The sequence below is a fragment of the Anopheles funestus genome, chromosome 2RL (genome assembly GCF_943734845.2).
Source record: "Anopheles funestus chromosome 2RL, idAnoFuneDA-416_04, whole genome shotgun sequence".
Lineage (NCBI taxonomy): Eukaryota > Metazoa > Arthropoda > Insecta > Diptera > Culicidae > Anopheles > Anopheles funestus.
This window is the reverse complement of record NC_064598.1, coordinates 70,739,644-70,763,530: the sequence shown is the minus strand read 5'-3', so window position 1 is coordinate 70,763,530 and position 23,887 is coordinate 70,739,644. Positions and strand designations below refer to the sequence as shown.

The 23,887-nt window shown below is 42.0% G+C and overlaps 4 protein-coding genes across 4 annotated transcripts in view; 2 read left to right on the top strand and 2 right to left on the bottom strand.

Annotated features, from left to right (window-relative positions):
* The first annotated feature begins 409 nt into the window (after window positions 1-409).
* Window positions 410-1,734, top strand: LOC125774947 (astacin-like metalloprotease toxin 5). The gene is made up of 4 exons (XM_049445320.1): window positions 410-509; window positions 572-751; window positions 814-1,131; window positions 1,209-1,734. The coding sequence occupies exons 1-4, from the start codon at window positions 410-412 to the stop codon at window positions 1,439-1,441; spliced, it is 831 nt and encodes a 276-aa protein (XP_049301277.1). The 3' UTR covers window positions 1,442-1,734.
* Window positions 1,735-4,183: 2,449 nt separating this feature from the next.
* Window positions 4,184-5,944, top strand: LOC125762453 (hatching enzyme 1.2-like). Its single transcript, XM_049424561.1, has 4 exons — window positions 4,184-4,754; window positions 4,816-4,995; window positions 5,060-5,377; window positions 5,441-5,944. The coding sequence occupies exons 1-4, from the start codon at window positions 4,598-4,600 to the stop codon at window positions 5,680-5,682; spliced, it is 897 nt and encodes a 298-aa protein (XP_049280518.1). The 5' UTR covers window positions 4,184-4,597; the 3' UTR covers window positions 5,683-5,944.
* A 23-nt stretch (window positions 5,945-5,967) lies between these two features.
* On the bottom strand, window positions 5,968-9,632 carry LOC125762466 (ionotropic receptor 21a). The gene is made up of 5 exons (XM_049424576.1): window positions 8,340-9,632; window positions 7,876-8,037; window positions 7,561-7,802; window positions 7,151-7,484; window positions 5,968-7,090 (listed from the first exon to the last, which is right to left on the bottom strand). The coding sequence occupies exons 1-5, from the start codon at window positions 9,446-9,448 to the stop codon at window positions 6,013-6,015; spliced, it is 2,925 nt and encodes a 974-aa protein (XP_049280533.1). The 5' UTR covers window positions 9,449-9,632; the 3' UTR covers window positions 5,968-6,012.
* A 1,331-nt stretch (window positions 9,633-10,963) lies between these two features.
* LOC125762465 (mucin-5AC) overlaps window positions 10,964-23,887 on the bottom strand; it is a 130,269-nt gene continuing 117,345 nt past the window's right edge. Inside the window, exons 7-14 of the mRNA XM_049424575.1 lie at window positions 23,819-23,865; window positions 23,250-23,450; window positions 17,745-21,887; window positions 14,787-14,888; window positions 14,294-14,713; window positions 13,921-14,213; window positions 13,518-13,861; window positions 10,964-13,435 (exon numbers count right to left, since the gene is read on the bottom strand). Coding sequence (XP_049280532.1) covers window positions 13,265-13,435; window positions 13,518-13,861; window positions 13,921-14,213; window positions 14,294-14,713; window positions 14,787-14,888; window positions 17,745-21,887; window positions 23,250-23,450; window positions 23,819-23,865 — 5,721 coding nt within the window. The 3' untranslated portion in view covers window positions 10,964-13,264. The remainder of the gene's footprint in view (window positions 13,436-13,517; window positions 13,862-13,920; window positions 14,214-14,293; window positions 14,714-14,786; window positions 14,889-17,744; window positions 21,888-23,249; window positions 23,451-23,818; window positions 23,866-23,887) is intronic.

Sequence of the window (23,887 nt, the reverse complement as noted above, 5' to 3'; positions counted from 1 at the left end):
GGCTGGAAAACCCTGTATTTATAAACATACATAATTCGTCCCAAAACTTTGGACCATGAAGTAAACAATATGCTTATTTAGGCTAAAGGGTTTTCAGTTTTCTGCATTGTTTCGTTTCGATAACAATAAGTGACATGGAAATTGGTAAGACCCAAATAAAGCATGGAAACGGAAACCGCCTTGAGATAACACAAATGCATTTCTGCGTTTGCTGATCGTTCAAACGAGATTCGGGTATACATTGTGCTGGTTTCGTTTGAATTCGTTACAATTTTAAACCATTTTTTATTGTTTCGGATGGTTTGATTAAAGCAAGAAAGTTCGTATATAAGCCGAAAGTCGAAGGGGTAATATCCATCAGCAACAGTTCAGCTTGCGTAGAGGATTAACCTACAACAAGGCAATGAAAATGTTGAAGTACCTCATAATCGTGGCGGTGGCTATTTACCTCGTACAACTTAGTGTCGGGAAAAAAACCTTGGACTACACCAAGCCGAGCAAGGAAGTTGGTAAGTAGCTTCAAAGCAGTACACAATAAATACTACACACAACACTGCTTACATTCATTTAGGAAAACTCTTGCGATCGAAGAAGTTGCCAGGATATCCGCATGAGTACGGGTTTGGCTACTACTATCAAGGAGATATTCTTCTGAGACCGGGCGAAAAAAGTCGAGTTGCCATTACCCGTCCAACGAATTACGACGTATGGCCCAATGCCACAGTGCCCTATGAGGTTTTTGCCTTCTTCAGTGAGTAGAAGAACCAACTAGCACTCGAACTCTTAAATGCATTATTTGCTTTGTATTTTAAGCTGATGAAGAAAGGGCACTTCTTGACAAGGCATTTGCACAGTATGCGAATAAGACCTGCGTTCGGTTTGTACAGCGCACAGACGAATCGCAGTATGTGACGATCACTAATTTCGATGAAGGATGCTATTCCAATATAGGACGAAATTTCAATCCGGAGAATAACATGCTGAATCTGCAGTCACCCAATTGTATGCAAACACTCCGTACTCCAGTGCACGAACTGATGCACACGCTCGGTTTCCTGCACGAACAGTCCCGTCGTGATCGGGATACTTACATTCAATTCTTCCCCCAAAACTTGGCGCCGAAATATCAAAGTAAGTTTCAATGAGAAAACCGCAATTTTCGTGCATGTTACAACATCAACAATAATTCTTCATTATTTGTTTTCCAGATGCTAAATTTATAAACACTAACTATGCAATATATAATGGATCTAGTACTACTTACGGCGTGCCATACAATTATGGTAGTGTGATGCACTATTCACGCTTTGCCGGTGCTGCTACATCGATCTTTCCGGTGCTAGTAAGAAGAGATAATCCCGCAGCTGAATTGGGTAATAACTATGGACTGACCGAAGGTGATGTGGCACAGATCAAGGCCCGCTATTGCCTGGATGATTGATGAGAAACAATTGATTTGTACTTTGACTTAAAATAAACTTAACTATACGATTGCAATTAATTCGAAAGTTTCAGATACATTTCTTGTAATACGTCCTACTACATGAACAACTGCATAGGAATCCTACTGTGAATGAAGGAGTTGATCAAATTGCAGTATCTGTGGGTTTTCAAGTGAGATAACAATGCCGAAAATCTTTTAGTGTGTGTGTTTTTCTGAGTATGGATTTTGTAAATTAAATTAAAATTTTTTTAAAACAAAATTGGCTAATTTTAGACCACCGGAGCCCACAAACAAATATACCCACTTGTGTTATTCGCTATACTCCTTATATATGTTGCGCCTCCGTAACAGAAACTTTCGTTAACACCCTATTTTGTGTTATAGTTTTAAATGTTTAAGAAAACGTGCAAAGGTAATATTTGCTTTCCTATATGTGCTTTTTTGACAACTAGGACACACGCGTAGATAATACTGATTTATGTTATTAAAAAGTTTTTATATGCCGACATTTTCCATACCATAAATGTAACATGATGGTCGAGAGGAGCACAGAGTTGTTATAGAATTATTTTTTTTTACGAAACTTTTTCATTCGTCTGTCAACGAGGAGAGAAATGTGTGCGAAAGAATATGATGCGAAAGATAAAAGGAGAGAAATGTGTGCGAAAGATAAAATCGGGCGACCGCTTCGGCAATTATAGCTGTGTAGGTGTGTCGTGATAGCGAAGCAGAAGAGATAATGATCGTGAGAAAAGGAGGAATCGTGATCAGTAGCGATCGGACAGCAATACGCGTGAGCTGTGGAAAAAAGCTCTCGGTACATAGAACATGTAACAATAATTGTTTTTCTGGTGATAAAAACTGATCCTTGACGATCTTATTTAATACAAAAAATGATTAGTACATCAATTCGTGTGTTGATGTGATGTTAAACATTAAAGATTTTGTTTTGCACGTGTTTAAATTGTTCCCAGCATCGGCTTGGGGTTTTGTGTCGGCATGTGCTCTCTTGATGTTTGTTAGTAAGTGTGAAAAGGATTGCAGAAGGTGAATGCGTTCTTAATCCAACGTGTACAGCAACGCTTACGCCGGAAAATAGGTATGTGAGAGTAAACGAGAGAAAATTTATAATTAGTGCATGTACTATGCGTTTACTAAGCTTGCTAATTATTTGCATCGGTGTTTGTGCTGTTCATTTTAGAAACGTGTTTTTTCATAAAACCATGCGGTAAACGTGTGGTGTTAGTTTGTTTCTTTCGCAATCTCCGTGCTAGCTTCCTAGCAGTTATTAGTTAATAAAATTAGGAATTAATAAAAAAAACTGTCGGTATATGTTGCGGAAAGTGTACAGAAAAAAATAGTGTAAGTTGTTTTTTTTGTGTAAAAAAGTGTCTTTTGTGATGGCAAGTGTGATGCTGGCTAGTGTGCTTAAAATGTGCCAATGCGCAAAAGTGTGTGTGTGTGCCTTTGTGCATAGAAAAAAATGCAAGTGTTGTTTTTTTTTAGTGCCAAAAAGTGGTGCCCCATTTTCAAGAAGCTTATTGCGTGAATTCGTGTATTTCAAAATGTGGCCATTGCATTCAAGTGTGATGTTTTAAATGTGCCAAAGCGCATTGTAGTGTGTATGTGAAAGAAAAAAAAAAGAAAATGCCGTTGTGTAAAATCAAAGCAGCGACGAAGAAGCAGTTTTGTTTTCCGAAGTGTATGCTTTCCTGTGGTTAATGAAAGAAAAGTGTCCTGCGTACTATCGTTAACCTGGGTAAGTGAACCACATTCGATCAGAAATATATGAAATAATATTTTTAACTAGAAGCAATTGATAGGATAGTTCTGGCAACCGTGCGTTTAGAACATGAGGCTGCTATGCAAAATGTCGTGTATTTCTTTGAGGCTCAAAAAAGTTTGCCTCAAAGCTCGAGTTACTTCGCCTTTCAATAATCTGTAGATATATTCGGTATGGTTCGTTTCAACTCTTCTCCCTCGTGGAGTAAGTGGAATAGAAATATCCCAATCAGATTTGAAGGTGTACACCTTTTAACATCCGGTTGGTTTCTTAATCAGAAGGATACAAAGGTTCATAACTTATTTTTTCCACTTGTTGCACTTTAGAGCGTTTTTGCAAATCGATATATCCGATCGATCGGTGTTTATGATACGATGTTTGTTATTTGTGATTGTGGTAAGTGATCATTTGAAGGTAGATCAGTTGATATGATCTCTTCCATGGCTAGAAGATCTGATCTCATCCAATAATAAGGGATCACCTTTCTATGGCGATGTGATCCGATTGATCCGGAACCACCTTTATATGGCGATGTGATCCGAATGATTCGGGATCACTTTTGTATGGCGATGTGATCCGTTAGCGGAGAGGGGTTCTGAATTCTTAATTTTTGCGTTACGTAATAGTTGAATGCTCCCTGGTATGTAGTTTGCGTGCGACTTGCGTCACAACCGCATGCTGGAAACTACTTAGTTACGTCTTTTTTTACTAAGAACGTGTAGTACGCTGCGTAAAAAAGGAAAAATAATCCCATACTCAATTTCTTTCGATTCACGGCGTACCTCCTCATGTCTTGATATTTATCATCTAATTATCAATCAATCATTACCTATACAATTAAATTTAAAAACATACTTGCTCCCTATTTTACTGAAATGTTCCAGTAATCACTTTCTATAGGAGTTTTTACACAAGAAAGGAAATTGTGCCGTGGTATTGTTCATGAAAGTGCAGGTGCTATGTCATTTAAAATGGCTATTCTTTCTACTATTGTTACATATAACCTGTTCCCCAAACTTGTTTAATTTCTGTTTTGAATTTAAATGACAAATTGACCACGAAGAAAATGTGTCGCTGATTTAAGGTAACGGGCTTTCAGCTTTGTGCACTGTTTAGTTGAATGTGTTTGAAGATAACAAGTGACATGGATGTTTTATTGCCAAATTACAAGACCGAACCCATGGAAAGGAGTAAAGCCAGTTACGGAAACCGTCTTGAGATAACGCAAATGCACTTCTGCATTTGCTGATCGCACAAACGACATTGCTGGTTCGTTTGAATTCGTTACAATTTTTGGGCTTTTTTATTGTTTCGGATGGTTGGATTAAAGCAACAAATTTCGTATATAAACCGCCGCTCGAACGAGGAGTATGCATCAGCAACAGTTCAGCTTGCGTAGAGGATTAACCTACAACAAAGCAATGAAACTGTTGAACTATTTCGTAATCGTTTCGGTGGCTATTTGCCTCGTACAACTTAGTGTCGGGTTAAAGCTCTCGGACTACACCAAGCCGAGCAAGGAAGTTGGTAAGTAGCTTGCAACCTTGAAGGTAAAATACTGCATAAAACACTATTTACATTCATTTAGGAAAACTCTTGCGATCGAAGAAGTTGCCAGGATATCCGCATGAGTACGGATTTGGCTACTACTATCAAGGAGATATTCTTCTGAGACCGGGCAAGAAAAACCGATTTGCCATTACCGATCCATTCGATTTTGATTTATGGCCCAATGCCACAGTGCCATATGTGATCCAGGCCGACTTCAGTGAGTAGAGAAAAACGAACCAGGATTCGAACTCTTAAATGCATTATTTGCTTTCTATTTGAAGCTGCTGGAGAAACAGAAACTCTTCTGGCGGCATTTGCACAGTTTGAAGCGAAGACCTGTGTTCGGTTTGTACAGCGTACAGCGGAATTGCAGTATGTGACGATCACTAACAAGAAAGAAGGATGCTATTCTAATGTTGGACGAAATCCCGACCCGGGTAATAGCATGCTGAATCTGCAAACACCCGGTTGTATGCGAAGCGTTGGTACGCCAGTGCACGAAATGATGCATACGCTCGGATTCCTGCACGAACAGTCCCGTCCCGATCGAGATCTTTACGTCGATGTCTTCCCTGAAAACTTGAGACCTGAATATCAAAGTAAGAAAATATCATGGTGAATATTACCTCGCTATCAATAATTCTTAATGATTTGTTTTCTAGGTCCAGAGTTTATAAGCGTTAATTTTGGAATATATGACGGACCTAGTACAACTTACGGCGTGCCATACAATTATGGCAGCGTGATGCACTATTCACGTTTAGCCGGTGCTGCTTCAATCAATTCTCCAGTGCTGACAAACAAACAGGCTTGGTTCGGAGACTTTGGTAATGAAGATGGACTGTCGGATGGTGATGTGACACAGCTTTTGGCACGATATTGCGCGAATAACAATATCCAATGAGAAACAACTGATTTGTACGACATGAAATAAACTAAGCTAGATTGCAATTGATTCAAAAATTTAGACTACATTTATTTGAAAGCATGCAATTTCATGAACAACTGCGTTAGATGTTAGGTAGTGTAGAACGGAATGAGAAGGTGACAGTCAAATATTTGTTTTGATCTAGTGCGAATTTTCGTTGCGATGGGAATATGGTAATCGTTGGCCTTAGAAGTCGTTAAGCGAATAGAGAGTAGAAGAGAACTCTGTTAAGTTCAACAAAATCATTGCGCATTTGGTTCTTTATGATTATGCAGTTTTAATGTTGATTAGTTCATATTTATTTGTTTAATGTAATAATTTTTCTCCAAAAGTGGCTTCGATACTGCGACGACTTGTTACCACCGCTGGTTGTTGCTCCTGCACATTTCCCGGTGTGTTGATCTCGACCGCTACCTCAACTTCCTTACTTTCACGGCAAACCGCAGGCAATCTTCTGACAAGACCACTCGTTTCGGCCGGCTCTCTTTGGGAGCTGTGCGTTGAATCCTTCCCCAGGAATCTAAACAATTGGCTGACCTCACGTTCCAAAACGGAACTTAAGCTGTGCCGATGTCTGGACTTAGATCGAGCGACTTTCCGTTTAGCTTCCTCTTCCGACATTAGCTGTCCATCCAGGAAAACGATCGTCGAATGTCGCCGATCGGGCCCATTGTAGAGTTCTTGCATTGTATGAGCACTTACCTCCGATAGGCATTCGGAGAGACTGTGGCGGTGCAATGAGGACCCTGCACTACAATCATCTATCGGGCTCTCGTGCTCGTTTGCCTGAGATCCATTGGGTGGATCTTCCCCAGTAAGTCTAATGCGACGTACCTTTTCCGAACCATCATTACTCGCTGGCAGGGATCTCTCGGTGCCATTGATCCGTTTGCGGATTGTGTTTTCATTAGCAGATGATGGAGTGGATGCAGGAATGGAGGATGTTTCACTACCGGTAGCTGCAGCAGCAACTTCAGCTGCGGCCGCCTTCAAACGTTCAGCACGTTCCTTTAGTACCTCACGACATTTGTTGGTACAACCGCCAACCCATTCGGAGATGAGCACCCCTAGTGCTACTACGTAACCGAATAGCATGAGCAGAAACATACCTTCCGTGTCGGCAAGTGTAAGGCCCCGTTCGGAGGGTGCAGTGATTTTTAGAACTTCCCCAACAGACGCTTCCCTAAAGTGTCCATCCTTCGTCTTGACAGTTTCCCACGTTACGTCCTTGTTGAGTTTGCTTATTAGACCAGCTTCCTGCATGTAAAGAATTGCGTTGTTTATTGGATTCCGATGCACCGAGTTGGGCGGAAACACCATTGACACACCATACAAGGCAAAGCACTCACGACTGACATGTAAGCCGTAGCGTTTGTTTTGAAATCTGCGAACGAAGAATGTACATTTAATGTGGATGAAGAAAATGATTCAGACCGTTACATACTGATGTGATAAGTTTGATTGGATCAGGAACTCTAATTCATTTTTAGAACCGATGAAGGCATACGAAATGAGGAACGCATCGGTAACATTCCGGATGCCCTCGTCGACGCTGCTTACAAATCGTAAATCTTTCAGCAACTTGTTCGTTTGCTTGTGGCTTGAATTAAGAAACCAACGTTCCCAGCCACCACGATCCAATGTACCTACACGATAAAAACCACGTTGTAGCTGATCCACACCATCGACACGTTCCGGTTCGACTGGAAGCGTGATAAAGGCAATGATCGATCCCGTGTAGCAAGCGGTAATAATGATCGTGAATACCCAATAGATACCTGCAGGAAATTGATCATATGCATATGTTAACTAACGATCATATCCGATCACATGGTAGCATAATGAAAGCGTTACCGATCAGCATGCGAGTTGATGTCTTCTTGGTGTTGCTCCAAGAGTTCTCACCCTGAAAGGTGAGACTGTTGGTGAATGTACCGAACACATACCAAAACATATTCTCAATCTCACTCCAGTTGCCGAGCAGATGTCGTAGTGTCATTTTGTCGGAAAAAGCGAGTGGGAAAATGGCCAATAGATAGATGAGGATCACCGCTACCCATACTGGCCACTGGAAGGGTCCTAAGATGGCGCGATATCTGAGCAGAATCGAATGTGAAATATAGGTGAGCTATTGTCCACAACTTGTTGATAAACTTGTACTTAACTTACCTCGGCAAGGCACTGGACATAAGCGTTAAGAAAGCTGCACAATCCGTTGAGTGGGATACCGACATTTCAGTGGCAAGATTACGCTCGATCGTTACATATATTCCGGCCAACCCTACATCGGCCTGCCTTCGCTGTATCTCATCCACAACGGCATCGCCAGGGCTGGATGGGAAGAGAGAATTAATTGATTCGTGTATTGACATTGAAGTATTTCAACATTGATCCACATTCTTTCCCGTATTTTTTATTTGCCTAATATTGTCTAATACAGTTGACTATCAGTTACTTGAAGTATAATTAAATATTTGGCCTAATGTATGGTTCACAGGCTAAAAAAATTTACAATCTACAGTACCTCTAAACCAATTAAAATCACAAATTTCAATTTTGTTCGATGTAGGTAGTACGAGAATTAAAATGCAATAAAATTTTTAAAATTAATCATAATATCGTGTAAAACTCACCCCATTTCCAACTTGGCCGGTTCGACAATGTCGAAAGTAAAGTTGAGGTATAACGCCATTGCACGCATTAGCCGTATTTCGAGTCCTTCCCAACGTATATTCACATTGCCCACACCATCCGTCGATAGACGCTTAATCATAAACGGTGGCTGGTGAGCGGCCATCACTGTGAACCTGTGTCCTGAGAAACCTTTCCGTAATTTCTTTGGAAACAGATTCACATTGTTGCGCGAGAATTTGTTCCCAATCCAGGAGGTAAGAACCTGCGGTCTATTTGCACCCAGCCCATCGATGTACAGCTCATGGGTGTACAGTACGTACGGTTGTTCGTTGTTGATGCGTTTATCCACGGAGTATGATTCTCCTATCACGAGCAAATTAATGATATCGCGTGATTGTTTCGCGGCCAGAAATTCTTGTAATTTCCATTGACTTGAGCGTGGTATAAGCACGACATAGCTGTTCAGCTGCGGGCCGATCACCTTACGCGTCATCATTACGTCCGCCAGAAAGATGATGTAGCTACGACACTGCGGACCAAACGGTTCCAAAATACCCGGATTGTCCAGCGTGTAGTTTGGACCGATGCGTCCCGTAATGTAGGTCGTGGGAAACTCGCTGAACAATGCCTCAAGGATGTAGTTCTCCGTGGTGCCCACGTACGTGTCGTACAGTACGATCGGTATGCAGCTGTAGAGATATTTTAGGATGATTTTGTTCAGAAGTGTCACCAGCGATAGTGTTTGCCGATTGTCCATAATGACGTGAGCGAAGTTCCGTTCCCATATTTGTTCCCGCGTTTTTGGGTGTCCATAGAACGTTGGATCTACACGACGTCGATCACGGGTAACGGTGGGCCAATTTGCTTCTTGGAAACAATCTGTCCACATGCATGTCGCAGTTTTGTTTTCCTCCTCTGCCGATTGGTAGTACGCACCGGTGTAATAAGCTTCGCTGGCTAGCTCAAAGTATCCGTTCGATTGTTCCCGACCCTTGTAGTTGACAAGTTGTTCATTGAAACGTTCCGGATGACGCAGGGAACTGAAACCAGTTGTACTAACAATGAAACACCACAGATTAATCACCAGTGGAAGTAACCGAATGAACATTTTCGGATATTCTTTCTAGGAGCTTGTTACCAGCTATAGGTAGCAGCACCTACTGAAAGGTAGCTACAGCTGGCTGGGTATGTTTTATACTGATTTTACAGGTGCGTGATTCTGTTTTGATATTTATGAAACATACTGACCCTTTGGCCGTAACCTTTCGATCAAATCGGGAATGAAAATTAGAAAATGGGTAAAGGGTCGCTGTGTTCATGATCAAAATGTATGATTGGGAAACTTAATATAGTCGCGACAGTCAAGCACACGAAATGTGCTATTTTATGGTTGTGTACACATTTTTTTTCTTAACTTATAAAAATTTGTTAAAAAATTAAATTTTTGTTTTGAATTTTGTGTTTTAATTTTATGGTTTAACATATAGTTTCAATCATTTATAATCACCATTATATTGAATGTTTTTGGTCTAATATTTATTTTTCATAAACTAAAATCCATTTTGTTATGCTATTTATTCCTTCACATTGGATTCCTTTAATATGTCCTTTGATACTGAAGTGATCAGCAGCCCTAATAAAGGAAAACGTCGTTTTACTGTTTTTACGTGACAAAAGTGATTATAGTGTTATTTAAAGTAAATAAATTCCACACGACAGGACCAGGTTTCAAATCCCATCCAGAGCGTCCCCCCGTAGTAAGAACTCAGTATCCGACTATGCGGTAAAATATGTCTAGTAAGCATAGAAATGGCCAGCATGACCTTAGAGGTCGTTAAGCCAAGTAGAGGGAGAGAGAGAAAGAGTGTAAATAATGATTATGTGTTAAATATTAGAAAACATAAAGACAACGAATACAACGTGTAACGAATGTAGTGTACCTCACTGTAGCATAAGAACGAATGAAACGATGAAAGCAAAAATATGAAATTGATTCTTAAGTGACTTTGAGTTACCTCTGCCAGCTTGGTATTACTCTTTATGACTATAGTGAAAAATGGAATATTCTTTTCACTTACATACCTTTTCTTTTTATTGAAACAAATATTGGCATTAAGACTGATTATAGCGTGTAAATTTTAAATTCTATTTATTGATTTATTTATTTACTTACTTTTTTATATAAATTTATATATCATCTTCTTATGAGGCACTACAACCTCAAGAGAGGAGTTGGTCTGCCATTTTTGGCTTTTCTTGAATTTATTTATCCGTAGCAGTCAGTCCGCCGTAGGATTTATATTTTTATATAGGTCGCTCCATTGCCCCTAGGAGCATCTTAGTACTCAAGTACTATCTGCCGTAACGACCAGTAACAGCGTTATGTAAAGACCTTTATCTATATGCAGGCTACAGATGGACGTGGAAAAATAATTATTAAATAATTAATAGATAGCCAATCAACATCGATCCAGGAACCTAAAACAGAAAACGTATTTTAAGGCAAATAAATAAGAGCAAAACCTTGTAAACATCGATCGTTTCATTATGTTTTTTTGTGAAATAGCTACAGTATATGCCTATAAAACTAACTCGTTAAAGAAGAAAAGAAGAATCAGTTGCATTTATATTGATTAAAATTTTATTTTATTTTATTTCATTGTTCGTACTCCAATACACTTACTACAGATTACGCATCGGATGTTGTTCCATCGTCTCGTTCGTCGTTGAATTCCTAACAGCTAACAGTAACACAAACGGACAAAGTAGACAAAAAATACATTTTCGGTAAAGACCTAAGTGAGGACGCACCCTCGCATGGTGACATTTGTCAATAATATACGAAAAGAGGTCGCGTAAATCTAGCTTTTGCGCGTGTGGCATAAAAAAAAACAGATATAAACATTCTTTTTTCCTTTTATCAGTGTTGATGTCGTGTGCGAAAAGGAAGCTACCTTTTTAATGGTACACGTCTTGAACGTTTCTGGAAGGCTACGATGCTACCAAGTAATGAAGAACATTTCGTAGTCAAATCGTAAGCAAATATGTACTTTTTTTGTTTCGATTTGCCATTCGACTTCTTATTGCCCTCGTGAGGCATAGAGAGCACACTTTTTTACGCTTGCCGTTTGTTTTAAAGGGCAATAGATGATCTATTTACAGAAAAAGCATTCATTTTCATTTATTCCTACCAGTAGCTTCTGCCTTTTGTGCCTTCCCGTGTGCTGCCACATAATTTACTGTCTATAAACCTATAAATATTGTAACTTCGGGTCGCACTTCGGTGCGCGTCTAGCACAATACTGTCTCTAATTGTCGATGGAATAGCAAGTTGCTGTCTTGTATTGTAATATATTGATTGAGTAATTTATAAAAAACAGAAGTACATTCGTTTCGCGCTCTTTTGCCAGACGTTACAAAAGCATGCGTTCCATCGTCTGGAATATTCGTGTTTGCATTGATTTTAAATTTATAAACGTTCCGTATTAAGTACGAAAAAGAAACAAAACTAAAACATGGAAGTTTAACCTTTAACCAAAAGCATACCGCAACCGGAAGAATGAAAACTTCCCAAAAAAGATCGGTAAATTGGAATACAGCAACAAAACGATGGAACTGGACACCAGTGTAACAATAGGCGGTAGACGATACTTCAAATTGACTTATTCTGTTTCGTTTTGCATTATACTTTTCCAACAGTTGTAAAATTTTGTCTATATTGCTTTGTGTTTCGTTCTATCTTAGCTTGTTTCAGCATTTTTCAGTTACTTTAACATTCACTGTTGCGCTTTTGTTTGTTGTTTTCATCTGTTTCTTCGAGGTTTTGTTGTTCATTATTTTTCTTCGTTTTTTATCATTTCCTTTTTTCACTTCTGTCATTACATTCAACTATGGTGATTTCCAATTGCTTTTTTTTGTTTATTAAATTTTCCTCTCATTATGGCAGTGCACTCATCCAGTCACCTTATGTGTTTTCTTTCATCTAACATGTGTACTTATCATCACTGCTGTGCAACATTCATAGATTCGCAATAGCCTTTAATAGTGGACGCAAAGTGATAGAAATTGGGGAAAATTATCTCAATAGAACGCTGCAAAGAGCAAAGAACAAACATAGTGTAGAACTAAAATATTGTATGAGTATTGCTTGTGAATGTTGCGTGAAACGGTGGCGTAAATTAAATTAAATTTGGAATTTCATCGACAAATTTTGTTGCCCGAATTCGTGTTCACATTCAGTACCACCTGTTGGTGACCAAAAATATTTACAATCAAAACACATGCCAGTAGTAGTTTACACTTGCTGGTGTTGTTTAAAGTGTCAACACCTTTCACCTTTTTTTTTGCATTTTCGTATTGTCGCTCACTCTAGATCGTCCGTAGTTCTAATAATTTATAGTTGAATAAAATAGTATCATACACTAGAATTAGTATCTAAGCCGGTAGGCATCTTTCCACACATTGCCTTCGATAGTTGCTACCTAAAAACTTAAAGGGCGTGCGGTGTAATAGGGTGATGAATGTAAAGTACAGATTCAAGCTCCATCCGAGTGTCCGATTGCTGCAAAACGTTTGCAGCGGACTTCTATTGAAAGGAGAAGCTGTAGCATGTCGACGATAATGGCGTATGTTGCATTTAGTTTAAGGAAGCACACAGCCGCAAATCCTTATCAGATGGTTCAGGGAACTTTCGGTGCCTTTTCCGGTGTTGGCTTGTACAGTGCAGTGTTTACAGTTCGGTTGCGTGCCGGCTAATAAGGCTGATCACTTTTGCGGTGCGATTAGTTTTCTTTTAACTGACAGATTTAATTTGGTTGCAAAAGAAAAAAATCCTTCCAGCAAACGAAGCCATGTGTGTTTTTTTTGCATCGGCAAACCGTAAACTGCTTCACACTGCCTGCACTGCACCCATCACGTGTTTGACTTAGTTGGTGTCGGCCACCTCGATGTCGTTGTCGATGCGCGACGAACGGATGCCAGTTTTGCCGGTCCATGGATAGATGTCCGGGCAGGGTTGGCAGGTGCGCATGTACCGTACGCCCGATTTGTGCCACAGGTTACATACCTTCGGGTTGTTGCAACGCTTCGGACGATCCTGTTTTGTGAAGTTGAAGACGAACCATTAGTATTTGCTTACGAAATGCGTCTCGTATGCGACCGTATTGACGTGTACATACCCCATAGTTACACTGGAAGGGCGTGAAGGAGTTGATGCGAGAAAGTGGAGTTGGATCGCGTACCCACTGCAGCGCCTGCCAGTTTGTGATGATGAACACGTCCTTCATCGAGTTGATCGCGTCCAGGAATTGTATGAATCCTTCCTTGTGGTGCGGCTGCGTGAACCAGGCGGCATGGTAGTACAGTCCGAACGGTGCCCGGTTGGTCGTGTAGTGACGATCGAAATTCTTCATGATCATCTTATACACACCCTCGGCTTCTGGCGGATTGGAGCAAGCGTCACCCATCGAACAGCGACCACCGTTCAGATCCTGCCACATCACCATAGGAACTTCCCAAACACCTGCAACGAAAAAAAAGGGTCGTCAGTACGGGGAATAGTTTCTTCTCGCATCTCCTTACCTGGATAGCTCTTGGTTGGACAGGGCGGAATCATACAATCGTGGAAGATCTTGTAGTCAAGCGTGTACGGCCAGCTCGGTGGACGGTTTTCGTACACCGGCATCGATGAATCGTAGGTGAAGTTAAAGTCGTGCAGCATCTTGAACATTTTGTTGCCACCGATCGACAGGAATGGTGCACGCATACCACGCACATCTTCCAGCTTAACACCACCGTACGCGGAAAGGATCTCACGCTGGCCGGCAACTTCTCGGGCCCACTTCTTAGGCGAGAACGATTCACCGAAGCTATGGCTGTTAAAGAGAAGATAGTCGTACCATTAGTACTTACGTGAATGGTTTACCATGGAAGTTACCTATTGAAGATTACTTACGAAACTGTGTGCGATGCCATTTCGTGTCCGTCGGCGTACAGGTTCTGCACCTGGCTGTAATCGGTCCATTCGTGCGATACATAGAACGTAGCGGTGATAGGACAACCGTTCGGGTTCACGCGTCCACGCTCGAACAGATCCTGGTAGAGTTGCTTGTTCAGATCGTTCACGGAATCGTCGAACGTGAGCAGTACGATCTGGGGCACTGTCTCTACCGGAAGTTCCCCGGGTACGTCCTTTCCACCGCAATAACAATCGGGAAGCAGGCACACATCCTTACGGCATTTGGCAGCTGTCTTGTCGGGTGTTGGTTGAGGATATAGTGGCTCCGGACGAGTCGGCGGATGGCGATAGATATCGACAAACTCCTGCGCCTTTGAAACGATATTCTGCGACGGCTTCAATGTTGGTCGTGCACGTCTGAATAAGCCAGAACAGAGAATGTTCAGTGATGACGATGACTTTCACATCCTACAGGGTAAAGTACACTTACGGTGGGTGCGTTCCTCGGTTAGCCGAAACGGTCGATTGCCCATCGGTCGCATAATGCGAACTGCCACGGTTGCGGTTGTTGTTACTGTTATTGTTGCTAACTCTGTCCGATCGTTGCGTATTGAGCATGATTGTACGCGTTGAGTGAAATGACACAAGAAATGGGTAAAATGAGTACATCATACCAACGCAGTGTCGCTACGATCAAAGTTTATAGTATTATGGCACCGGATATCAGCTGCAGTTGGATGCTCTGATAAAAGAGCCTGTTAGGGGAAGCTCATGTCGCATGATGAGATTAGTAAAGAGTTTAGATCCCGGCAACCCGGCTAGTGCAGTGATGAGAGTGTCGGTACGACTACCTGTTATAAACACCCTACAGAAACGATCAACGACGGTTAGGAGAGAAGAACAAACCAAGCTACATTAAACCGTTAGGGTAGCGAATGATGGGACTCCAGTAGACGAAGTAATTGAGGATGTGGTATACTCTGCCGCATGCCGAGAGAAGTCAAATGCCACCAGCAGCAGGTACGTGAGATGACAAAGTTTACAGGGATCCTCATTAAATACTACAGAGCACCAGCACGCCGAAACAGATAAACGATCAAAGAATAAGTACGTTAGAGATAAGCTACGCAATACTACGGTGCAAGGAACATAAGGCGCAATGAGGATGCAACGAGGAACAGAAGGGAGAGGAATAAGATAGAGGAAATGGTTGAAGGTAGAATACTCTATAACCCGTTCTTTAGGGCCATAAACAATGAATACTGGAAGACAAACATAGAGATGGTTGGTTTTTGGGGAAGGCTGATCATTGTGTGTCCGAGGAACATGATCGTGCGCCATAAGGATATAGGTGTGTCCATGCGCATTGTCACAGAGACGTGGGGCAGTAGGAGGTGGCATAGTATGGAGCGGTGAAGTGATATGGAGCGTGAGCGTGTAGATGTGAGATGTAGCAAAGATCGAGTTGATCTCTGTTTTGTTGTTGATCAGACAAAAGAGAGACGGTAGAGTTTTGAAGTAAAGGAAGCTTTTGGTCGTTCGGTAGTCCACTTCCGTACATTTCAGTAAGATACGAATCGCACATTGGCCCTTGTTTTATCGGTTTTTTTTGCAAATAATAGTACGTGTGAAGGATACGCTCAGTATGCGGATGAGGAAGTAAATTCTCCGTTTTGGTTGTTGCGCTAGGCGGTGCAATTCAAATAGCTACTCCTAGTTTGGTTAACGTCCAACAAAGTGAGGGACCCATCGATAGCCCGGCCTCTAGGTGAATGTCAAACGAGACTCCAGATGTATTGTCCTTTTTATGCCAATATTGTGTAGCTCAGTAGCGGTTTGACGATGCACATGCCAGCACGAGCAAGCGAGACCATCGCGTACGAGACTTCACTGTGCATTGACATCGTCCGCTTGGGCTTTACTAATTCTTCGTTGCCGGTGTACATGGTGATGTTAGTTAGCAGACATATTCCTTCGCTAATGATTCATTCATAGCCTACGGTTCCAATTGTCGTTTGACGATGTGATATCCTTTCGATGTGGGGCCGATATTCGGCTCATTCTCACGCGGTAAGCATCCTAAAGCCCTGAAGCAATTGTCCCTGACAAATCCCGAGTGTTTAGTTCACGAGTGGTATGAAGCACTTATGCGCACTATTAATTATACTAAGCTACCTTTTTCCTCAAGACATAATGATGGATTTATGTCTGATGTCTTCAAAGGATCCAAATACAAAATTTAATGCAAATAGATTTAACATCTTTAATATTTTGCTCCTCACTACCGTTTTCATTTTTGTTGTTCTAAATTTTAACAATTGATTTACGAATGTTTCCATTTTAGTTAAATCATTTTTATCACATCATCCATCATTAGAAAATGTCTACTTACATACTGACTAATCTAACAATACCACTGCATACAGGATCAGTAAGTCTACTTCTAAATGGCATACAACAAGCTATCACTAAACCCTGTTAGTGTGGCCTGTCTGGAGCTACCAGTAAATGTAACACCGCTAGTGACATGATCACATCTAACCAAACCACTACATCTTCTACTACCTAAACTGTCCTCTACATTTTTCCTTAGACCGCTTAGTACGTCGCTCAACGCACTATGGAAGTACGGCGAAGCATTCGGACCATTTTCCGAAGATCTTAGTGCGAGAGGGATACGATTAGCGATCAAAGTGTGTTTTGCTATTGTGATATGTTTGAAGTTTGCCTTCGATATGGTACTACAAGTAACCGAAAATGTAAATGAGAAGCTGTTAAATGTTTCTTGGAATTATGTTTGAACGTATGAAGATCATCGAGAAAGAGGAAATAAGAAAAAGCGTAAAAACAGAAATCGTTTTGAAACATAATGGAAGAAAAACTAAATTTACGAAATGAAGTTACTGTACAACAGACAAGCAAGCTGATTGTGCGAGCATTATTTAAATCATTTCTACTGTGCTCTAGAGGTTAATGAAAATATACGTTTCGTATATGTTTACGATTCAGTACAGCATAGGAAGTTGATCGTTACTCTCTATCTCTTTTGATCGTTTCAGAAAAAGTGGAAGGCAAACTGCAGACTACTGTAGAGGGTGTATGTAAACTTAGTGATGTAGGTACTAGGATTAACAGACAAATGTGATAGCATATGCACAACTGCTAGCTAGAAGTGAGTATAGCGCGTTGATGTTGTCCGAGCCATTGATGGTTCTAGTTTGATGTTTTGCAGGCTGTTGGTTTACTGCGCCATTTTTTTTTGCTTGTCAGTCAACGCATAATAAATAATTGCAGGTGGTATTAACTAATTGCTGCAGTGAGCGGTGAAGTAAAACGATTGTTGGTATTGTTTCGAGTTTTGGCGTGATAGAAACTTGAATAATCAAGAGTTGAGTTTTTGTTTTTGGGAGTTTTTGGGGTAGAAGTTGCTGGGCAGCAATAATAGTACCTCGAGGGAATCTCGTTGCATTTGGCGGACAGTGAGTTTTCTGTACATTGTATACTTTTTCCCGCTGCAGATGGTTTGCTATATCGGCGTGGCAGTTGTGCGGCTGCGATCGTGGTCTTTATGGCATTATTGACCCTGGAAGCGCGCGGTGGGAGCTTGTTTACGGAGTACGTCGTTGGCGGGCGGATTGTGGTGGTGGTGGTGGTGATGGTTGTGGTAGTATTGGTAGTGGTGGGATTGGAAGGAGTTGAGGTGGAAGATTGGGGGAATAAAATAGAGCTACTGTTCAAACTGTAGCTTTTACCGATGTCCTCACTGATCCGAAGACTTACGGCATCAATGGGCGAAGGATATAAGGAGGAGGAAGGAGGCGAAACGGTGCTACGTGCACTGTTATATGGGCGTTCCGAATAAGTTTCCGGATAGGCAGCACCAGCCGTAAGGTTCAATCCTTGCGTTGTACTAGGGTAGAAGCGCGATGGCACAGCCGAATGGAAACTACGCTCGGTAGTGACTGCCGCAATCGCGGCATAATGTGGCGTCGTGTACCGTTTGGAGGCACGTGCCATCGGCTTAAAGGTGCTCCGTAAAGTCGTTGTACTAGTGGTTGAGGGCGGTGCGGAAGTCGTGGTGGTCGTCGTTGTTGATGTAGTGGTAGTAGTAGTAGTCGTCGTCGTCGGTGGTGTCGTACTAGAGGTTGTCGTCGTGGTGGACGGTACACTGGATGTTTCTAGATATGAATAATCGGCCAGATCTTCGTCTACGGGCTCAACATCGTCATCTTCAACGTCTTCCTCATCGTCATCGTCGTCGCGATCCTCGTCTTCCGATGTATTGCTACTGTCCTGATGGTAGGAAAGTAGCTCCTTCTCGGTCGGAATGTTCATTTCTGGCATCTCGACCGTTGCACGGAATTTTTTCGTTGTCGATTCCGGCTGACGACTGCTGTTGGCGACAGCAAAAGAACTTTCTTCAGTGGATGTCGAATGGAAGCGCGTATAATATACCGGTTTGTCCGTGATTTGGACAACGCGAATCGATTGCCCTGTAGTAGTAATTGGTTGGTGTGGTCTATCTTCCTTTGCGGTACGATTGAAATCGAGCTGTTCGTAACGATTCTTTAAGTGCGCTGTTTTAGAAATCTCGCGATCAGTCGATTGGTACTTCGTACGATCGGTCGTCGGAATGCGGTTCAGATAAGCTGAGGAAGATGAACTTGAACTAGCTACACGCTCGTCATAGTCGGTAGCAATCGATAACACTGTGCTATCGGCTGTTCCACTGTAATCTCTTGTTGGAATCAAGGTACTACTACTAGCAGGGGAGCTTTTCAGTGCACTAAGCTTGTCGTCTATCGTGCTTGATGCTAGTGTGTAACTTTGAGACGTGGGACGCAACCTTGTGTAGGAACGTCGGGGAGACCCTCGTCCACGGGTACGAAGATATCGGTACCGTGGAGTAGTTGCCTCATCGTACGATTCCGAAGAACGTATGAAACTGAACACAGGACGATATCGACCTCGATATACTTCGGTCGATCTGGGCAAAGAACTGGTAGTTGTGGTCACTTCTTCTGAACTACTAACGGAAGAAGTTGTTGAGACTGTCGTAGACGCAGGTACACTGGTACTACGAGTAGTGGTAGGCTCTTCGCTCGTACTGGTCACGGTCGTACTAGAAGGAGCAACAGTTGTACTGGTCGTAGAAGTTGATCGAGCCGTTGTCGTACTTGGTGTGGTTGTTTCACGCAAAATAGCGGCCAACTTCGGTACAGCTGTCAGTTGAAAGTAGCTCTTTACCGTTGGACCACCGACAGCCGGAATTTCGGGTGTGGTTGTGCGGTACAGGTTCGAGATAACTCTCGAAGTAGAAGCAAATGGTTTATCAGAGGACGTGGTTTGACGCTGCACCTCCAAACTTTTGTATGGTGAAACAACCAACCGCGAGGGCGGAATCGTTACTGGGTCTATTTGTGATTTGCTGGTCGTTTCTTTAATAACAGGACTGCGCGTGGCGAGACTTTGTACTTTGTCGATAAACTTTCTACCCTCTAGAGTGCCAAATGGCGCAAGAGTAGTTCTCGGTGGGAACCGAGTCGGCTGCGTCGAAGGGGTTGTAACCACGTCGATAGAATCCTCAGTGTTTGTTTGCACTCGCGTTTGGAACAGAGGATCATCCGAATCACGTTCGTGATCTTCTTGTTCGATCAAAGTGTTAGTCTTGGGACTGGACAGGATCTTTTCCTCTATCAAAGGGACCCAGTCGCTTGAAACGGTTGGTACGATGTTTGGTCGTGCCGCAAGCCGATTTATCGCTGTCGTCGTGGTCTCTACATCATGGCTCTTATAAAGAGCAATATTTTCATCCTGGACCTTCGAGTAACGAGGTCGGACAGTAGTGCCTAAGCTAGAACTTAAAACAAAACGTACATTACTAGGGCCATTACTTGCGGCCAATGAAATAGGGCTTACTGTAGTGGTTGTAGTAGTAGTAGTAGTAGTAGTAGGTATCGTAATCGTAGTGAATGGTGTAGTTGTCTCGGGCAATACTTCTGAAACGGTAGTAGATACCCCACGTGAACTGCTTGTAACAGCATCAGAGAGTGTAAAGGAAGTGTAGTTAGGCAATGGTTCTTGGTTTCTTGGAATTTCGATGCGCCCTCGGTAGCCAGAACTAGAAGAAGTTCCTGGCAAACCAACAAATCCGGAGCTTAGCGTGAGGTTATAAAACCTGTTGCTGCTAAACTTTTGTTCGGTACGGGTGTCAACCTTCGGGATACCGGTACTCGAACTAAACGTCGAAAGAGGACGTTGGTCTTCCCAATCTTGAGAAGTGAGAGTCAATCGAACCGATTTGTTGGAACCAACCTGTTCTCCACGATTAGGTACTACCTGAGATTGAGATGCTATAGACGCAGGCCTGGGTGTGAATGATCGTATGATAGGAGCTTCCGGAGTGGTTGTTGCGATCGTGGAGGATTGCGTCGCAGAAAGCGTTGTGGCAATGGCTTTCAGGAAAGTGTGCTGATTGCGCGATCGTACACTGCTCGGAATTGCTTCCTGGTACAGATAGCTATCGTAATCCGGTAGCGGCTGAGCTTTAGCCGTGGTACTGAAAGGGGTTCGGAAGCTAGCCGGTTGGATTTCAGAGATGATAAACTTTTGCAGCTTTTGGCGCTGAGATTCTTGAATGGTAGAGGGCAAACGTGTCGTAGTAGTAATAGGGGTTGTTGTAGGCCTTCTAGTAGTAGTGGTGGAGGTTGTGGTGGACCTTTTAGTGGTAGTTGTCGTAGTGGTAGGAGTTGTAAAAGGCTTTCTAGTGGTAGTAGTAGTTGTAGTAGTGGTAGGAGTTGTTGTTGGTTTCCTAGTGGTAGTAGTGGTAGGGGTTGTAGTTGGTTTTCTGGTGGTAGTTGTGGTAGTAGTTGTTGGTGGTAAAATACTTGTCAATGGAACAAACTGTTCAGCGGCACCGGAAGGAGAAAACTCCGGCCGTGTATCATATGAAAAAGGTGTCTCATCGTAAACATCGGACGTCACAGCATGTGCGTTAGCTGATGATGCCGAGCGAGGATCGGACTGTGAGTACGTATGTGAGAATACCGGCAGAAGCTTTTGGGTAATAAACTGCTTCTTGGAATGATCGTTCGTGGAATCCGAGGCGACACGAGACGGTGACCCAAAATCGTACCTAGTTTTGGACAGTGTCGAGTACTCGTCATCCACCTGGTCGGCACTATCCTCACGGGCGTCACTATCATCGTCATAGTAGTGATCATCCGGGATCGGGTGGAAATTGATCCCGGACGGGACCTGCTGGTCGTACTGAGCGGACGGACGAAACCGTGGGTATTGGTCAACTGTTGTGGGGGTGGTAGTGGTCGTGCTAGGTAGTGTAGTGGTTGTACTGGGTATGGCGGTGGTGGTGGTAGTGGTTGTGGTAGTAGATGATTGTTTGATGTATCGTGGAACCGAGCTAGTGCTACTGCGGTACCGTGGCTCATAGGGAGATTGTGGGGATGGCGCAAAGGACACAAGGAAGGGAGAGGGGGGTTCGGGGGTCGATGAGGAACCCGCGCGTGCTGCGAGTGTTAATATGATTGATTTGGGTGTTGTTTTATTACTTTGATCGTCCAATTGTGATGATCTGTTGGGATAAATAGCATCGTAGATTGACATTTTAGAAACGGTTTCAGAGAGCGGGAGAATCGTAATTTGAACGTTTTGAAAATTCTTTCAAAATGCAAGCCATTATGTTTCATAAAAGCGATAAAAAATAACCGTATATACACCTTCGTGAAAATGATTAGTTTTAAATTTTCAAACTCAAATTAAATGTCATGAAAAAAGAATATGCACGATAAATGCAATACAATGTGTTGGAGGCATTATCGTACGAAATTTAGTCTTTGTTAATAACAGTAGAGTTAACGAGTTTTGTTCGGTTAACTAGAAATTGATTAAAAGTAAAGATAAATATGATAAGTCGATAATTGACTGGTTAGACAAAGCATTGATAAAAAAACAGCATTGACTGTTTGTGCCAATGGTGCTGCTGTTAAAAATAAATAATTTTCTTCAGTACGAAGAAGCAACAAACAAAAGATTACAATTTACAACAAGGTTGGTTTTCACTTATATAAACAACAATAATATGCTTGGGGTCTCTTGTTTTGGCTTAAGTAAGTGGGGTTGCATGATTTTGACCCTAACGAACATGTAACGTCAAATATGTGTACCGTTGGTGAGGTGGGGAACGTAAAGAATGAAGTTCATTATCTTGTAAATGATGATCAATGAGACATGCAAGAGAAATGGGAAAAGCTTAAGCGGCATTTTAAAATACGATATCGGAAAACATAAATATACTCGCATAGAAGAAAAAGCAAAAAGATCACTTTAAGAGTAGTCGTACAGGGTAAAAAAAGTAGATAAATGAAAGAGAATAAAACTCTTCGCAATAGATCGTGTTGCCACAGTGCATATAAAGGTAAATGGGATAAAGATGTCTCAATTCTCTCAGCTACGAAGTAGTATTGATTGAATCCTTTTACTATCCTTTTACTAAAGACAAATGATGCTACCGATCCCACTACACTACTACGAAGAGGTGGTATCCTGCTGAAAACGATTCTACCGTGTGTGTTGTGTCGACTGTGTGCTGTGTACTTGATGTAACCGAGCTTTCGAAGGAATGTTATGAAAATGTTCCCGAAAGCTTTGCGCTCAGTGTGATGGTACATTGCGTGAATCTTCGCGCAGCATGTGTGCGTTTGTTGAGATGATATAATATTTTTGGTTTGTTGCTTCTGGTTTGTTGTTTAATGGTTTTTTTCTTGATATGATAAAAAAAAAGATTTTAATACTGTAAAGGATCCAGCTCCAATGTTCGATATGTAACGGTGAGTTTTGTTTAACAAACAAATCTTCTAATGAGATGATTCTAATGCAAATAGTAGAAAGCAGTAAAGGTTGCGGCCTTTGAAGAAGGTGTTTCTTTTCGCTCTACCTTGTAGTATAGTACTGTATTGGAGCAGGTGTTGTGGTGGTGGTAGTGGTGGTGGTTGTAGTGGTTCTGGCTGTGGTTGACGACGGCAGTGAGAAGGGCTCGGGCGTCGTAACGAAGGCCGTCTGATACTTAGGGCTGTTATACGCACGGATCGTGGAAGATACCAGTATCGGACGGTCCGAGATTGAGTTCAACTCATTTCTATTGGTTCGAATAGCACGAATCCGATCACACACACACATACGAAAAGGGTGATCGATTTAAATAGTGTAATCAGATAGTTCCAGCAGGAGAAATAGAGAAAGAGAAAGATGGCGTGTTTTAGATAACAGGAAAGTTAGAGATATCGGGTTTTAATAGGGCCGAAAGGTGGATACGCCCTACTGGATGCTTTTGGGGCAAATCCAAAGGAGCATCTATCGGGGGATCGATCTTTACTCATGGGGAGGCTAACAACCTAATTGCTTGATCTTTTTTTTATCTCAATAAAAGCGTCTAATTAATGAAAAAGATAGTAAAAAGTACGAGCACTAGCACTTGTTGTGGCACTAGGATCCGTAAGAAAATACCTTATCTGTGTATTGGTTTGCTTCTGATTGTAACGATCTTCTTCAAGCTGGAAAAAGAAAGAACATTAG

Coding starts and splice junctions, on each gene's coding strand:
- LOC125774947 (XM_049445320.1), top strand. CDS start 410: ATGTTGAAGTACCTCATAATCGTGGCGGTGGCTATTTACCTCGTACAA. Junction 510..571: donor CAAGCCGAGCAAGGAAGTTG/GTAAGTAGCTTC, acceptor ACATTCATTTAG/GAAAACTCTTGCGATCGAAG. Junction 752..813: donor TGAGGTTTTTGCCTTCTTCA/GTGAGTAGAAGA, acceptor TTGTATTTTAAG/CTGATGAAGAAAGGGCACTT.
- LOC125762453 (XM_049424561.1), top strand. CDS start 4,598: ATGCATCAGCAACAGTTCAGCTTGCGTAGAGGATTAACCTACAACAAA. Junction 4,755..4,815: donor CAAGCCGAGCAAGGAAGTTG/GTAAGTAGCTTG, acceptor ACATTCATTTAG/GAAAACTCTTGCGATCGAAG. Junction 4,996..5,059: donor TGTGATCCAGGCCGACTTCA/GTGAGTAGAGAA, acceptor TTCTATTTGAAG/CTGCTGGAGAAACAGAAACT.
- LOC125762466 (XM_049424576.1), bottom strand. CDS start 9,448: ATGTTCATTCGGTTACTTCCACTGGTGATTAATCTGTGGTGTTTCATT. Junction 8,038..8,339: donor CCGGCCAAGTTGGAAATGGG/GTGAGTTTTACA, acceptor CTTCCCATCCAG/CCCTGGCGATGCCGTTGTGG. Junction 7,803..7,875: donor ATGTCCAGTGCCTTGCCGAG/GTAAGTTAAGTA, acceptor GATTCTGCTCAG/ATATCGCGCCATCTTAGGAC.